The following is a 17198-nucleotide window of genomic DNA, read 5'->3' as shown; positions in this document are numbered from 1 at the left end:
CCTTCAACAAGCACCGGTCACAATACTGTTTGTGCACTTGGTCTGCACTTCTAAAAATTGTTTATGTATAAAGGAGGCAAGAAGAATAATCGCCACATCTTTTAAATCTTCAGAGCAGCCCTCTAGCTGACCTGTGATCATTTCTAGTTCAGCAGCAGCAATACTGGCTTCTTCCTCGCTGCATCACTTTCAAACTGCTGAAACCATCTTCCTCTTTGTCTGATTCTCCGTAGTCTCAAAAAATGTTAATTCCCGGTTGACACAGCCATACGTGTCTTGAACTGCTGCTTTTCATTACACTGGGATCTGCTCAGTATCTAACACATGCTTGCATTTTCTGATTTTTAGTATGTCAGATCTTCTGACATTGTCACCACGGTTCTGAAGCAGTTTTACCAGTGAATAAATGTCTATTAGGTATTAAGCAGTCTAACTGCATGAGGAAGAAGCTCCTTCTGAGCCTCTCAGATCTCACAGAGACAGCAGAAGCGCTTTCCAGACCTCAGCCTGGTAAAGAGGCAGCTTGGGTTGTTGGTGTCCCTGTGGATTCTGGCAGCTCTGCTCCTGCATCATCTGAGGTTCATGTCCTGCAGGGAGGGCAGATCAGCCTTGCAGATGCATTCAGCTGAACGTACCACCCACTGCTGAGCTTTACGCTCCAGGGCAGAGCAGATACCAGAGCAGGTTGTGATTCCTATGGAGAGTATGCTCTCTAATGCTCCAAAGTAGAAGGCTCTGAGAATGACTGGTGAGACCTTCAACCATCTCTCTCAAGATGGTACAGCGGATGCCTGGCTTTAGATGACTGGATCTACAGGGGTAGATGCTGTCGACTGGGACTCTTTCTACACTGAGAGGGTAGTATGCGCCTGAAGTCCACCACCATCTCCTTAGTCCGACAGGCAGAGATGTTCACGAGTCATAAGGCCCATTTCTGACATACTGGCAGTTTCATTATGTGGTTGTAGTAACAGCTAGTTGGTCTAATTCTATTTGGAAGATTGTCAGCCTGTGCATTCCGTCAGCACCCGCAATATTAAAAAGGTTTATGTATCATAATCAAAGGTTTATGTATCAATATCAAATTACAAACTATGACCTAAGAATGTTTTAGTCTCCTGTAAACCACTGATGGGTCACTGGGTTTAGATATGTCCACTTGTCTGTTTGCTTTTGAGAACCTCAGATATAACCTTCTCCCTCTTAGTTATTCCTACAGTATATTGTCAAGACCTGTTCACCTCACCATGCACTTCTTAGCCTTGCGACACACACTGAGATTCGGTTAATTCTGCTGACATAACATTAAATATACTATCTAAAATACAGCTGGTTGGAAAATATTAAATATTAAATATTAAACTATTAAACCCCTTGAGCAATATTATTTTCCCAGCCTAAAAATTGGCTAAAACAAATCAGGGATATAATTCAGGCGTTTATTAATAGTTTTTTTTTTTCCATTTTGCATGAATATTATTATTTGACCGGATTTACTTAATATTATGAGTAGATGATTATTTTTGTGACTGAAAGTTACCCCCCCCCCCCCAACCCCCCGGTGCCCCTGCCCCCCTCCCACATTCCACTCTCTATGGCTGAATTACTGCACCAGATTTGCCAAAACAGATTAATTGAAAGAAGGCTTATTAAAATTTATTTATAAATGAGCATATCATATATAGCACTATTGTATAGTTACACTTTTACACAATGACACATGGTGACTCTCTGGTATTCTGCTGTCTCTGGCATCAGCAGGAGATGCTGTTCTGGATCCAGTTGAAGTAGTCGGCCACACGGGTGTACACCCCCGGCTTTTTTGCTTCACCACATCCGTCCCCCCAGCTGGTGACGCCCATCAGGTACCACCTGCCCTTGGCCTGGCACACCAGCGGGCCCCCAGAGTCTCCCTGTGTGTCAGAGTAAACATGGCGTCACTCCAGGCCGGTCACTCCGTGAGCCGCGACCCCTGACCTTTCCCTTGGCAATGGTCAGGTGACCAGGCCACGCCCCTACTGTACCTGACAGGTGTCGACACCGCCCTCCGGGTACCCAGCACACAGCATGCTGCTGTAGACCTTGTTCTGCAGCAGAAGAGAGTTGCAGTCTTCTGGTATGAGGAGCGGTACCTGTGCTTGCTGGAGGATGTCGGGAAGGGAACCTTAGGACGGGCAAGAAGCAGATGTGCTGTAAAGTCACAGGATTACCCAGGCTGCAGCCCAGGGGCCTCAGATAACCTTGATTTACACCAGTGGTTCCCAAACGTTCTCTGCAGGGCCCCCCTTTTCTAGATAGGAACATTATTGAGCCCCCCCCATTCAAACTACACAGGTTCAGATTCAAACTTTATTTGAAATACAACTCACTTTTCTAATTGAGCGAAACAAATGCAATTACAAAATACAAATGGCGCAATTTCACCACTGTGGGAGAAAAAATGTTGGCGGCTTCAACCAATTAAAAATAAGAGTCCAGCATAAGTTTGAAATTATGCAAATACAGATTTAACATTGCTGTTAATATTCATTGGCGTACACAAATTAAAGTTTGTCTTGCGTTTACCGCATTTTGTTTTTAATAATCGCAGGTTTCAGCCTATACTATACAACAAAACAACACTAAATCATACCCATTAACTGATAGTCTCCCTGCACTTCATGTAGAAAATTTTAAACCTCGTTTTTCATGATATGGATAGAATTTACCTGGTAAAATAAAGTTTAAATAAATTACATAAATGCTCTAATAGTACACGTAAGCTAGTGGTTTATTTATTGTTAGTTACTGTAATGTTGCGCTGCTTTATTTGTTTAATCGTCCAGTCTGTGAAGACACACGTCCCTGAGGTTATCCCATTGTTGTGCTCCCCCGTAATACCTCTGCGCCCCCCAATTTGGGAACCACTGATTTACACAATGATCAGGGACGGTACTGGGCAGTGAGCGATTCAATCATAATGTTTTTGGCTGATGATTGGCTGACAGCTTTAACTGTCACAACCCCGCCCCCCTACAACTTTTACTGTTTGACATATTGTCCGTTGCTCCAAAGAAATCCTCTGACTATATTAATGTGCCTCTGGCAAGGAGGACAAGTTCACTATGGATTCCCTGGGCTTTATGGTTAGCAGAAAGCAGAGCTGGGGACTCACTGTCACTGACTTGACACTCGACTCGGACCAAAGTCACAAATTTGATGACTTCTGACATGACAGCTAAAATGATAGAAAGACTTGGACTTGAGGACAAATAACACGAGACTTGATTCAAACTACAGTGTTTTGACTCGAGACTTGACTCAGACCCGCCAAATAATGACTTGTTTCCATCCCTGGCAGAAAGCAGATACAGTGAGTCGGCTGGATACCTGAAGCAAGTTTTCCCCATCCGGTGACCGTACAGCTCTGACCCCCGATCTCTGCTTCCTTCTCTTTATCTGGGAGGCAGATGGACCCCTGCAGAGCTGCAGAAATAAAAGCCAGCACTTGAGCATCCATGCCGACCCAGTTATGGGTTAAGCAGAACAAGACGTGTGGAAGACGTTAGGCAGATGCGCTGCTGCCCTGTGTCACCGCACCGGCTGCAAAATGGGGCGTTTGCTTACAGTAACTAAGACTCCGCCTGAGGTAGTTTAAAGTTTCCCAAGCAGCAAAAAAGAACAAACCAAGGTGGAGGAAGTGAGGCCATTTTAAACGGGCATCCCAAATGACAAAAGCGCAGAGGGAGGATTCCCCTCTGCATCAGCAGTGTGCAGAAGGATAAATGTTAGAACACACTATCTGTGCAGATTTGGTTCCCGTGATTAACTGGGCTTTTGGTGAACTTCTGGTGCGACTTATGAATACAAATGCCATTTTAATCATTGTTAAGTCCAGCGCTATTCAAATCACGGTCCTCAAGATCCAGGCCCTGCTGATTTTCCAGCCTTTTTTACTTGTGAGGCGGGTATGAAGGCTCTGGCCAATCAGAATCAGCAATTATTAAACTATCTACCTGGGAGAACAGAAAACAAGGCCTGGATTTGGAATCAAGGTCCAGACTTCAAGAGCCCTGCCTTAGCCAGTGACATCCAAGGCCGACTGAAGCCATAAATGAACCAAGCGGCTGCTTAGGGTCCAGCAGCCACCAGGGCCCCCCCCCCCCTCATCTAACTAGCCTGTGCAAATGGGAAGGAAGATGACAAATGACAACTAGGTTAATCAAATTTTGCTATGGTCACCGAAACGGGTTGGGTCGGCCCTGGTGACAGCTTCTGGTGAACCAAGATCCCACTCCCCTCAACACTAAACAAAGTGAAGACATCCTTGGACGTTCTTGAGAAGATCATTCAGAAAAAGCTTCATTCATAATACAGAAAATAAAATGGGTCGTCTCATACAATAACAGTTATGTCTTAGCAGAGACTTTTATCGGAAATCATGTATATGTGTGAAAGCAGGGTCAGACACCCCCTAGAGCAGTGGTCTCAAACTCCAGTCCTGGGGGGCCGGAGCCCTACACAGTTTTTGGTTCACCCTCATTTAACACACCTGATTCAACTCCTTGTGCTAATTACCACACAGCTCTTGAGCTGAATCATTTGTGGTGGAACAGGGAAAGAACTAAGCTACACAGGGCTCCGGCCCCCCAGGACTGGAGTTTGTGACCCCTGCCCTAGAGCAATTGGGGATTAAGGGCTTTGCTCAACTATCCAATGATGAAATCACTCTGCTGACCATGAGATGTGAACACAGAGGTCTGACCAGCAGAGAGACACACTGCTCACACGGCCACTGTCTCATACCAGTGTATTTAAGGGGCGTCTTCAGTCTGATGAGGGCAACATCATTTTCAAAGGTGGCCTCATTAAAATCAGGGTGCTTCATCATGAATTCCACCTCGTGAAACTGTGCTGCCTCTGACAATTTCACCACTCCAGCTGATATTCTGTAGTCTGATGCATTAGTCCTGCAGTAGAAAACCAAACCAGATTAGGTGGGAACATAGGGTTAATAATCAAGTTTATGTTAACAGGATCAGTTCAAACATGCTAGGATATATAATAATAAACTCCATTTGTTTTTCAATAGCACCATTCATCACACAGTTGCCCCAAAGCACTTGACTAATGTATTAAATCTATCGTCGGATCTGCGTCCACATGTTTTGGACACTCGGGTGAAGAGAGGAGCTGAGCTGTCAACTGATCACCAGCTGGTGAGTGGATGTGACAGCGGGGGAAGATGCTGGATAGACCTGGTACACAAACGTATAATAAGGGTATTTCTCGGGGCATCTGGCAGAGGCCCCTGTCCAGGAGATCTTTAACTCACTGCCCTTTGCCACCGATTCTGTTCATAATTTTATGGACATAATTTCTAGATGTAGCCAAGGGCGGAGGGGGTCCGGTTCGGGGGCCTCAGGATCGTGTCATTGCTTTTTGCATATGATGAGGTCCTGTTGGCCGGTGACCTGCAGCAGGCACTGGGGCAGTTTGTGGCTGAGTGTGAGGCGGCACAATCAAGACACACTGGAGAGATTATGTCTCCCGGCTGGCCTGGGAACAACTTGGAACCCCCCTCCCCCCCCACGGAGGAGCTGGAGGAGGTGGCTGGTGAGAGGGAGGTCTGGGCTTCCCTGCTTAGACTGCTGCCCCCACAACCCGACCCCGGATAAGTGACAGAAAATGGATGGATGGATGGATGGATGGATGGAGCCCAATGTGCTCCGATTGGTCAGCTTGTCCTACACGCTCCGCCCCTGCCTTGTCATCTACAGACAGATCCTTGCAGGTAGGCAGCTGTAAAGAATCCACTTGCAGAGTCTCCGCAGTTTCAGCAAAACGGTGGTTTATTGGACAGTAAAAAATAATATAATGTAATACAGTGTAGACATACACTGGGTACTGAAAGGCAGCTCAAATACAAATTAAGGACAGTTCTCCACCCCCCTTTATACCCCAAAAGACTCTCCCCAACAAGGTGCTGTGTGTAGGTGTTGTGAGTGAATCTACATATAAAGAGTGACCCCTTGGACTTTGAGGAGCCTGGGGCAGGGATGGGGCAGGACAGGAGGGAGACTTTCTGATCATTGTAATTCAATCATCTTCCTTATCACCCTAGTGGTGCCGACTGGATCCCCCATTCTCTCCCTGGCTTCCCCTTTGATCATTCCCCCTTGATCATTAATAGCTAACACTGTCTGTATCCAAATGATCAACCAAGAACATTGGTTTACTACTTTTCCTTACACAGCCAATAAGGATTGTGGTACGAGGTGACCTCACCATGTAACGGAAGTAAGGGATGGAATTCCAATGAGGCATTTCAGGCAGATTAGAGAAGAGTGGTTTCTGTGGTGCGAGTTACTTCCTGTGGCATGTACTTTGGGCCTTAAGACTTTGCGGACCGCTAACACATAGAGCTATATAACACACTAAAGGATCGGGAAAAAACAGAAAAGCATAGCAGGGCCCTTTTAAGTAACGTAAGGTGCACACTGTGGTCATAGTCAGAGTCCATCAGTGAGCCAGTTAAAGTAAAAGGAATACTGAGATTATTTTTTGTATCATCCGAGCAGTGACACATGAGCATCATACAATGCTTCTGGCATCTGTTTGTGGCAGAGGTGTTGGGGATGGGTGAATCTTACCTTTCCAGACAATGAGCAGCGGTGACGATCCAGCGCAGGCTGAGGATGGACCCTCCGCAGATGTGGCTTCTACCCGATCCGTGCTTCAGCTGCAGGGAGACTTGCCAAGGCCAGGCGCCGGGGGCCGCGTCACGACCCCCCAGGACCTTCTCCTTGCTGTTCCGAACCAAGCCACACTTGGGACCTTCAACAGACCCTGAGCAGCAACCCGATAACTGTGAGGACAAGCTGAGGGGAGCCAGACACACTGCAGCTACGACACCTGGATTATACAGAATTTTTAATGGTACTTTACGAGTATAATGAAGTCAGAGCGGGGAATGATGTCACACCCAAGTTAATCACCGTACAGTACAAGAAGTCGGAAAGCCATATAGCGATACCAGGGACATGTTTCAAACAGCTGGATTTCTTGCTTAGCCAGAAAACTTGTTGGACTTAAGGTATCCCAGTTTACATGGACTTTATCTTTGTTCACTTACTTTTAGACCAAACTACCTTAAATCCAACAAGTTATCTGGCTAAACAAGAAATCCTGCTTTCTGAAACAGGTCACAGTTCAAACCAGGTTCACCATTAGCCATTGTTAGCAATATCAGTTGATAACAACACATTTAGGGTGACCAGAAAATCCATGTCAGGGAGGACACTCTGAGCTAGGACAGAAATTGTAAATTACCATTTCAAATAAAAGGACCTGGATTTCACTTGAGCACTGAGTTCTTGCTGTGTGCTGATTGGTCAGTCTCCTATAATCATGCATGTGTCACTAATGCTAATGTGAAACAGCTGGATGAGTCTTTCAAGGAAACAAACCAATTAGAGTACAAGAAGAACTGAACTATTTAGCCGAGCACAGGAGCCTTTCAGTTTTAAAGTAGTTTGTAAAACCCGAAGTAGCTCAAAGTGTCTCCCTGACATGGATTATCTGGTCACCCTAAATACATTACATGTTAATTTGCGCATACAAACACCCTAGCAACATATCCACAGATAGTGATTGGACAGTACTGTGTGTACAACACATTTAATGAGACACAAATAAAACATAAATGTTAATAAACAGTATATAACTGTATACAGTGTTCACTTCTGTTGATAAAGGGCAGAGCCATCTTGAATTCTGATGTTGGGGTTGAAGAGATTTCTCCGACTTTCCGAGTTGTAATTCTGACTTCTGAGGACATTCTAGTTCAGGGGTGGGCAATCTTATCCGCAAAGGGCCAGTGTGTATGCAGGTATTTGGGGATAACCTTTAGGTCAGCTGTTCAAACTCAGGTGTGACGACTCTTCAGCCAATCAGCCCTCTAATTAGTAATCAAATTAGGGAGTTGCAGCAAAAAACTGCAAACACAGCGACCCTTTCTGGATAAGATTGCCCACCCCTGCTCTAGTTTAAATTTGCGACTAGGAACTTGGGATTTCCAACGTTCAAGTTCAAATGCAACGCAGCGTAAGTTCCTGGTTACAACCAGCTTCTTAATATTCTTCAGTAAGACATTGGCATGAAGAATTATCCCCGGCCCTCACCTGCTATTTCCTCTGTCGGCCATTTTACAGTTCCTCTGTCTGTCAATTTGCAGCTCCTCAGGTGGAATCCAGACACCACATCCTTCTTAAGGGCTATTTTTGGCGGCAAAGGAGCTGTAATGACCTGCTTCAGGAAGCACTTTGGGCTGCAGAGATGTACAAAATCGAGCAAAAACATTCTCAAGCCGATGTTAATGCTTCTGTCCATATCTATTCTTCCTGAAAGCATTGGACACTGTCCATCTTGTTGATTCTGTGTGTGAGTGATTATCTTTGCCTGATTTTCTGGTAAATACAGACTAGTAATAAATATTCTTATGCAGAGAAGTGCTAGTTATACTCACTAAGCTGGCACTGACCTGGCAGTGATGGTATTGTACACAAAGGTGTAGAACTGACAGTCTGGGTCAGCTGTGCAAGCCTCTTCACACGTCGCAGGACTGTCCAGCTTCACAACCTTCTTGTCAGCCCCCATAAAGTCTATGTTCTCGTACGTAAGTGTTGCACAGGCTGGGAGGGAACATGACAGTGTTATAGTCATGTGACATGGCCAACAGGAAGTGACCTCACTGCACAGTACTTACCATTTGAAGGCTGACAGAAACGGGCTGGAATCCCAGACATCACATTATCTTTGCGTGTAGAAGATCGCTCCTCAACATTATGCTTCAAAAAGCAAAGCAATTTATACCTAAAACACAAGATATGCATTATATACTACTATTTATAACTATATAATCATATTCATATTTACAAGATTGTCCATCATAAACTCTCTATGAGCAAAGGAACTGAGGACAAAAAATATCTGGGTTTAAGATCTGAGGCAGATGTTAATCTGAACATGTGTCAGATTTAGTTTCCCTAAAGGGAACCAGAATTGCCAAAGGAAACATTTCACTAATAGAACAATATCAAAGTTATGTATTACATATGTATTACAACAGAGATCAAAAAGGCATCTGCTAAACAAATCAATTTATTTTACCATTAATTGTTAATCACTGTTAACCTATACTGGACAATCTGTTATAGAAGATAGATGGATGGATGGATGTTTAAGCTCCTGTTTGCAATTAATCTCATCTGCTGGTCAACTGACAATGTGTGGCATGGATGTGGATTTGGGTGTGGTTGGTAGGGTCATGTCCTTCCCAATACTGTGTAAGTACTGTGAATGTCTAGGGGGGCGGGGGGGTTCCAGGCTGATTTAGTCCCTATCAGTGTCGAAACCAAACCTACGCCCTTGATGTGTGTCCTGTTTCCCTCAATAGTGTAGCGCACTCTAATAGTGACCTGCACCTCTCTCTGCGCTGTGGCACACATACTTCTCAGAGGCCTCGTAGCTGGCGGTGGTGAACGAGAAGAAGGTGCATCGAGGGTGGGCCCTGCACAGGACCTGGCAGTGCTCGGGCGAGGGGGCCGGAACTTGCTCAATGTCACTTCCGGGAAAGTCGATATCCCTCAGGATCTTTGACCTGCACTCTGTTTACACACCAGAAAAACAAATAATCTAGCAACATACTATTGACATCTGCAAGATCACAGAAAGTATGTATGTGTGTGGATTTGAATTTTATGTAATGCAAGGTGTGTATATAGGTTTACTTTAGTTGTCGCTCACAACTGTAGATGTGTGTGTGTGTGTGTTTGCTTTCCTAGTGCCACATTATTACACTTGTCACCATGTATGTGTCACTATGGATGTCTGAGTTACCTCTGTCAATGCTAAACAGGCTGCAGAGTTTTCGAGAGAAGCCAGACACCATGTCCTTCCCCGCTTTGACCACAGGTGGCGTTGGGAGTGTCCTGCTATACTTTAAATGGCACTTATTTCTGCAGGGAGGGGTTTAAATGAAACAGTAAAAAGCAGAGGCTTTTAGGCAGGGGTGGATTAATGTATATACTAATCAAGGGCCAGCTGGCCCCACAAGGGCAAAATAAACAGCTAAAATGATGAAATCTGGCCGGTCAATACACCTCTGCGACACCTTAAGCCAGGGGTGGCCAATCTTATCTGCAAAGGGCCGGTGTGTATGCAGGTTTTTGGGATAACCTGTAGGTCAGCTGTTCAAACCCAGGTGTGAGGACTCTTCAGCCAATCAGTCCTCTAATTAGTGATCTAATTAGGGAGTTGCAGAGAAAACCCGCATACACAGCGGCCATTTGCGGATAAGATTGGCCACCCCTGCCTTAAGGTTTACTGCCTCACATGCTGATTATTGATTCTTGACAGTGAATCATTTTATATACTTTCAGCTCCATAAAACAGCACGAGTAGCCTGCTTTGAGCCCCCTAGTGATGTCACCCTAGGGCCCCCAGAGAAGTTAATCCACCCCTCCCTTTAGGGTCATAAGCAACACAAATATATAAGGTATTCGGAAAATTTGCAATGTATTTCATATCCAAAAAAAACAGTCATTTTAAAAAACAATGCACCTCTGCAATATTAGTAATGTCCAGCTGTAGTCAGATTCGCCAGCTCACCAAAGGTAGAGAGTTACCAGAAGGTTCCAGTCCAGCCTCAGGTAATCTCCATTGAAAGTCAAAAAGCTGGTCCGGTAGGGCCTTACCCACTCCAACTCACCGGTACTTAGCGGGAGAAAAATTATCTGTTGTGTAGGTGAAGAACTGGCACGCTGAGTCCATCGTACACGCCTTCTGACACTCCGCATAGCTGTCGGTGAACAGGCTCAGGTAATCCTCTCCAGGGAAGTCCACATCCTTGTAGACTGTAGAGAGGCAGACTGCCAAAACATGGCAGGCCATATTATTTCATACTTTTATTTTAACCTTTAATTATCAATTATACCATGGACCACGGAACGTGTCTAAATAAGAGGAGTGCCATAAGGACGGGGGGCATAAAATTATGTCCGATTGTCTGTCAGAAATAACCTTTTGATTTAAAAGCATGGATATAATTCTGACTTTTATTCATAAAGTTTTATCGATTTTCAGTAAATTATTTGTTTTTTTTGTGACTGATCATTACTACCCTGATACAGATGAGTCACCAGATTCCTCTCCTCCGGTTCCATGGCCCATGAATTATATTTGATGTTAATTTAGTAGAACATGCCCTGTCTTCCCCATTGCTTACCCTCTCCCTGCTTATCAGGACAGCGTGTGAGTGAGAAGCCCGAGGTGACCCCCTTCAAGCCGCTCACTGTCAGCGGTGCCCCCGAGTCCGTGTGCTTCAGGTAGCAGTAAAAATGTCTGGCAGAATGAAGTCAGCAGATTTTGCTCTGATATCATGCACATTGCTTTACAGTTCTAATATTAAACAATCCCAATTGTTTCATTAATGTTGCAGACATACTAATTTGTGGTTAGACATTCTGTATGCAATCTCATGACATTACAGGAAATGGCTTCGTAAAACTTCAAAAAAGGACACACAGCACTCTGGTCGAAAATATTAAAATTTTCGGTAAAAAAGTCACAGATGAAAAGGGCTATACCTTATATACAGTACCTTAAAATTTCTAGATTGAAATTTATCTCTAGCTAATTTCTACTGTTCTGATCCATATAAACACTAACATATAGATATAGAATATCGAATAACATATAGATATAGATTGATATAGATATACATATAGATTGATATAGATATAGATATAGATTGATATAGATATACATATAGATTGATATAGATATAGATATAGATATAGATTGATATAGATATACATATAGATTGATATAGATATAGATATAGATATAGATTGATATAGATATACATATAGATTGATATAGATATAGATATAGATTGATATAGATATACATATAGATTGATATAGATATAGATATAGATATAGATATACATATAGATTGATATAGATATAGATATAGATATAGATTGATATAGATATACATATAGATTGATGTAGAGAGATACCGATTGTCTCTGTTCCAATCAGATCGAATGAAGGTGAAGAACAAACACATGTGGTGCTGGGAGCAGGCCAGCTGGCAGTGATGTGTGTCCGGAGTCAAGATCTGAAGAATGTCACTTCCGGGGAAATCCACATCTTCTCTGAGCTCGCGGACACATTCTGGGGAAGCACAAAGATTTCCCCAAGCCCTGGTCATGCATTTTTAAAAATATTACAGTCTTTCTGAAATCCTAAGCCTTTCAAAGCAAAGGAGAGGACGTGGAATACAAATGAGAGCATAAATTCCTCACCTAATGATACGTATTATTAGTATACAATATTTTCCACCAGTAAAATCAAAGTCTACTTTATTGTCATCATGCTCATGCACAATGAAATGAGGTAGTAGGCTTAGCATCACACATACTGATATTCAATCAAGCTCACCGTTGTGTTGTCAGAAAATATGAGAGAAATCCAAATCCCTATCCCTAATCCATACCCAGCCCTAACCTTAACCATACGTAACCAAATAAAATACAAGACTTTTGGCATTTTTAGTTTTTGGATTGCATTCAAAGATTTTTTTTTAATTGAATTTCCCTGGAAAAATCTCCCCGCAAGGTCAAAATAACAGGCTGTAGGAACATTTGGTCTAAACAATGCAATATACAGTATTCATGACCACACACATACATATATACTTCAATTTTGCAGCAATCTGTCTCAAAATGTGATCGCTTCTAGTTTATCACCCATATGATGTGTCTACAAAGTTTCAAAATTATCCACAAAACATTTTCAAAGTTACTGTGTCCACAAGCCTGGGTGTCTGCTACAGCTGGAATTTCCTTCCGTTACTGCCACACAGCACTGCTGCTTCATTTTTGGGGTAATTTGTCTGAAAATGAAACCAGGTATAGAACTTCATCCTTGTAATGTTTTTGTCAAGCAGTAATATGATCCATCAAATACGTATTGACATCACAAGTTCAAATGTCATCTGCAGTCACCCTTCTCTTTGCTGCCACTAAGCAGCATCACGCCAGCATCAGTGCAATCCATCTCAAAATGTACTCAGTTCCAGCTCAGCACCCATACAATGCCTCTGCAAAGTTTGAAAAAGATTCATCAAATAGTTTTTGAGTTATTGCCTTAAAGGTATCGAGTGTCAAAACTGCCCTTTTTTAATATCATTTTGTGGTTCAGCTTCAATTTTTGGGCAATCTGTCTCAAAATGTAATCAGTTTTTCTTCCTCACCCATAAAATGCCTGTGCAAAGGTTGAGAAAGATCCATCAAGTGGTGGCGGCGGAGGCGGCGGAGACGGCGGCGGCAAAGCAACAGCACTAAAACCATCTGTATTCCCTAAAGTCCTAGGAATGCAATAAGGTGAACCAACCACTAGTTTGAGCTCCTGCCCAGAGACCAGCCAAGTACAGGAACAACAGACACTTTTTCATTCTTGAGCTGAATCTGCTTGTCGCTTGATATAAGCAACTGGAGGAAAAGTGAATGCTGAGGCCTTTAGCTGTCAGAGTAAACAGGGCAGGAGTAAAGTACAATTCTCTTTATCACAGCCAATAAGGTTACAGTTACACAACCATACTGTTTAAAAAACGACCTATATTTATGGCAAAACACTGACAGCTGTAGTTGCCAGAATTTCACATTTAAAATGTGCAGAAAGGGTGTATTTTGTTTTATGGCCCTCTTTCAAAAAATTACAGTAGAAACATGTAGATTGCTCCACTGAACGCTACAGGAAATCCTGATCGGTATTCTAGTAGTTTTTAAAATCTCGTACTTCTGAAAATCCGGATTTATTCTGTGAAAAATGCTAAAACAGTATAGTGGTTCTTATATAGCAGTCGCTTTATGGTCAAATTAACCCTAAATTAAAGCTACATTTACGTTTGCATGGTGTTGGAAACATTTTGTGAGGCTAAAAATATCTGTTTTGGGACTAGCGGTCTCCGTAGGACACAGTATTACTGCCGGGTCAAAGGCCGAAGGGTTGCTTCCGATCAAGATGGCGGCTACTAAGCGTGTTCTTTATGTCGGTAAGCTGAAAACTTGCTGTAACTCTAACATAAGGTCTATTTGTTTCAGTTTATCGAAGGCGACACCTTGACATTTACGAGCACAATGTCATACTGTGTAATTTAAATGCATATTCCTAACGATATTTTAAATAATTTTATCACACCGCTAAAGGTAGCCGAGTGAATTTTCAGTCCGATTACTACCGTGAACTTAAATGCAGTAACGGCTTACCTTATGAATGAATGAATGAATGAATGAATGAATGAATGGATGGATGGATGGATTCATACATTATTGTTGTTGGTTGAGGCTTGCGCTGAATGCTGTTCCTCATAGGCGGGCTCGCGGAGGAGGTGGATGAGAAGGTCCTGCATGCGGCATTTATCCCGTTTGGAGATATCACAGACATCCAGATACCCCTCGATTATGAGACAGGTGGGGAGGTCTATTTAACTTTACATCTGCTAGTCTTAGGGCAGGCACACTGTATATGTGTCATGTATGTATTGATCTCTCCCTGTAACGACTGTTTATTCTGGATTCTAGAAAAGCACAGAGGGTTCGCCTTCATCGAGTTTGAATCGGCAGAGGTGCGTATTTATTACACAGTAGACAAATCTACCTGGTGCATTTTAAACCGGAGGTATTGTTTCTAAAATGTAGCTTAACAGTTGCCTTATTATTTCCGTAATAGATTTTTTTTTCTGATTTAGTAGTTGATTTTTAACCATTGCTGTGCATTTTTAAACACTATTGCAGGATGCCGCTGCAGCCATCGATAACATGGTAAGTGACGATTCTCATTTGGTGTAGAGCTGGAAAGCAGCACAGCTTGCTCTTCATCAAAAATATTCAGAGTTCTGGATGACATGTCCATGTGCTCAAAACCACCGCTGACTGTATTTAGTTACTGAAGGAAGTTAGTCGTTAAGCTTCATTACACTAAGGGGACACACTCTTTTCCTTTACAGAATGAGTCTGAACTCTTTGGCAGAACAATCAGAGTGAACATCGCTAAGCCCATGAGGATAAAGGAAGGTTCTTCTCGGCCAGGTGACCACCTGCTTGTGTTTCTTCACCGGTGTTCCTAAGGTACTTGGGGCTCCTCAGTAATGCCTGGCTCTCCCCCCTCCTAAACAGTATGGTCAGATGATGATTGGCTGAAGAAGTTCTCTGGGAAGACCGCAGAGGAAGCCGAGGGGGCGGAGCCAGCTGGGGAAGATGTCAGCAAGGAAACACAGGAGGTATGGAGCTGTCGGTCACCTGTCTGTGAATACATGCGGCTGATGACTGGATACCCACCTCTCTGATGTCACTGTGTGCAGGGAGAGCCCCCTGCTAAGAAGGGCAGGACCAACCCCCAAGTCTACATGGACATCAAAATTGGCAACAAGCCAGCGGGCCGACTACGCTTCCTCCTCCGAGCTGACGTCGTTCCCATGACCGCTGGTACGGCAGCTCCCAGTCACTGGTTGGGAATCTTACACACTGGCAATTTCATTACACAGTTGCTATAGAAGCCAGTCGGTCTAATTCTATTTGGAAGATTGTTATCCTGTGCATTCTGTCAGCACCCACAATATTAAATAGGTCTATGTATCATAAAAGCTATATCAAATTACAGCTGTGACCTAAGAATGTTTTAGTCTCCTGTAAACCACGGATGGGTCATTGGGTTTAGATATTCTTTTGAATAAACCATTTACTTTGTTTGAAATCTGTTTATTATTGTTATTGTTGGTGTTATTATTAGGATTAGATGGGGTAAAAATCATCTGTTGATCTTCATGTTTGAAAACATGAAAACGTGGATTTGATCACAGGAAGGTTGTTTACAAATGAATGAATGGGCCCGTCCTGTTCCCCATGATTCATTTACCCATAATACCTCTCTGCACCCCCTCCAAAGAGAACTTCCGTTGTCTGTGTACCCATGAGAAGGGCTTTGGCTACAAGGGCAGCAGCTTTCACCGCATCATCCCGCAGTTCATGTGCCAAGGCGGAGACTTCACCAACCATAACGGCACTGGGGGCAAATCCATCTACGGCCGCAAGTTCGACGATGAGAACTTTGTTCTCAAACATACTGGTCCAGGTAGGAAGACCCTATCCTGTGAAAAATTACTCTAATTGCGGCCGTGTGATTTAGATTGGAAAAATGCTCAAAGATGTATAAAAATGGACCACCCATAACTGCAGCTCAGTTGTTCGTTCCTGATGTTTATGTCTCTCGTGGCTGTGTCGCCAACGGCTCTGCTGATTTTCCGTACATAAGTATCACGGAGCGCCTGCTTAACCCTCTGTGTCCTCGCAGGCCAGCTCTCCATGGCCAACTCAGGCCCCAACACCAATGGCTCACAGTTCTTCCTCACCTGCGACAAGACGGACTGGCTGGACGGGAAGCATGTGGTGTTTGGAGAGTTGATGGAGGGTCAGGAGGTGCTGCGAGCCATGGAGGTAAGCGGGGTTACATTCCCTTGCGGGCGGCACCGTCCGCCACCTCGCTCCTTGGTCCTTTCACTAGTCCAGTGTTTCTCATCCCGGCCCTCGGGGATAACCAGACAGTCCACATTTATGCTCCTCCCCAGACAGTCCACATTTATGCTCCCCCCCAGACAGTCCACATTTATGCTTCCCCCCCCCCCAGCTGCTGCTACAGGTGTGCTGGGAGTTGGGGTGGGGGGGGGGGAGTGATAATGTAGACTGTCGGGGGTCCCCATGGATTAGCTTGAGAAATACTGCCTTAACTGTTATTGGTGAAAATTCCTCAACTGTGTGTGTGTGTGTTTTGCATGAATATATTTTTATATGTGTGGGTGTATTTGTTTTAGGCACAAGGTAACAAAGATGGAAAGACCAAGCAGAAGGTGATCATTTCAGACTGTGGAGAATATGTGTGATGAGGGGGGGGGGGGTGAACTGACACACCAACACCTGGGTCACAAGGTACATTGGATGGTCCCTTGGATACCGGACCTGCTACTGTTGCCCCAGGAAATGAGCTCATGAGGAGTCCATGGAGATCCCCCCTCCCTTCCTGGGGGGCTATGAAAGCCATGTAAATATTTTGTGAATAAATTTTTTTATGCTCACGTGGCCATTTTGGATTTAT

General features: G+C 43.8%; 2 protein-coding genes across 9 annotated transcripts; one reads left to right on the top strand and one right to left on the bottom strand.

Moving 5' to 3' along the window:
* Positions 1 to 1640: 1640 nt before the first annotated feature.
* Positions 1641 to 14427, bottom strand: LOC111854240 (coagulation factor XI-like). 8 transcript variants are annotated; one of them, XM_072706037.1, is made up of 15 exons: positions 13848 to 14029; positions 13443 to 13571; positions 12065 to 12221; positions 11267 to 11382; positions 10751 to 10910; positions 9880 to 9998; positions 9491 to 9647; positions 8747 to 8853; positions 8522 to 8672; positions 8163 to 8308; positions 6633 to 6828; positions 4786 to 4949; positions 3370 to 3465; positions 2025 to 2164; positions 1641 to 1913 (listed from the first exon to the last, which is right to left on the bottom strand). In XM_072706037.1, exons 2-15 carry the CDS (start codon positions 13501 to 13503, stop codon positions 1755 to 1757), a joined length of 1929 nt encoding a protein of 642 aa, XP_072562138.1. In that variant the 5' UTR covers positions 13504 to 13571; positions 13848 to 14029; the 3' UTR covers positions 1641 to 1754. The 8 variants fall into 8 exon arrangements, with proteins under 8 accessions (XP_072562138.1, XP_072562136.1, XP_072562140.1 ...); XM_072706035.1 differs by lacking the exon at positions 13443 to 13571 and adding an exon at positions 13303 to 13416; XM_072706039.1 differs by having other exon boundaries at positions 13955 to 13964.
* ppie (peptidylprolyl isomerase E (cyclophilin E)) lies at positions 14006 to 17178 on the top strand. Its single transcript, XM_072706042.1, has 10 exons — positions 14006 to 14103; positions 14423 to 14521; positions 14633 to 14676; positions 14846 to 14872; positions 15058 to 15139; positions 15227 to 15330; positions 15412 to 15535; positions 15996 to 16181; positions 16401 to 16543; positions 16918 to 17178. Exons 1-10 carry the CDS (start codon positions 14073 to 14075, stop codon positions 16984 to 16986), a joined length of 909 nt encoding a protein of 302 aa, XP_072562143.1. The 5' UTR covers positions 14006 to 14072; the 3' UTR covers positions 16987 to 17178.
* Positions 17179 to 17198: the final 20 nt, after the last annotated feature.

Source organism: Paramormyrops kingsleyae, chromosome 23, assembly GCF_048594095.1.
Source record: "Paramormyrops kingsleyae isolate MSU_618 chromosome 23, PKINGS_0.4, whole genome shotgun sequence".
Classification (NCBI taxonomy): Eukaryota; Metazoa; Chordata; class Actinopteri; order Osteoglossiformes; family Mormyridae; genus Paramormyrops; species Paramormyrops kingsleyae.
Note: the sequence above shows the minus strand (reverse complement) of the source record. Positions and strands in the feature narration are given on the sequence as shown.

What these genes read in the sequence shown, in the direction of transcription:
- LOC111854240 (XM_072706033.1), bottom strand. Translation starts at nt 13,399, where the DNA reads ATGGTTTTAGTGCTGTTGCTTTGCCGCCGCCGTCTCCGCCGCCTCCGC. An exon ending in AGCTACGAGGCCTCTGAGAA is followed by an intron (nt 8,854 to 9,490) that starts GTATGTGTGCCA and finishes CTTGTGTTTTAG; the next exon opens with GTATAAATTGCTTTGCTTTT. An exon ending in ATGGGGAAAACTTGCTTCAG is followed by an intron (nt 2,165 to 3,369) that starts GTATCCAGCCGA and finishes GCCCGTCCTAAG; the next exon opens with GTTCCCTTCCCGACATCCTC.
- ppie (XM_072706042.1), top strand. Translation starts at nt 14,073, where the DNA reads ATGGCGGCTACTAAGCGTGTTCTTTATGTCG. An exon ending in CTGCAGCCATCGATAACATG is followed by an intron (nt 14,873 to 15,057) that starts GTAAGTGACGAT and finishes TTTCCTTTACAG; the next exon opens with AATGAGTCTGAACTCTTTGG. An exon ending in CGTCGTTCCCATGACCGCTG is followed by an intron (nt 15,536 to 15,995) that starts GTACGGCAGCTC and finishes CCCCCTCCAAAG; the next exon opens with AGAACTTCCGTTGTCTGTGT.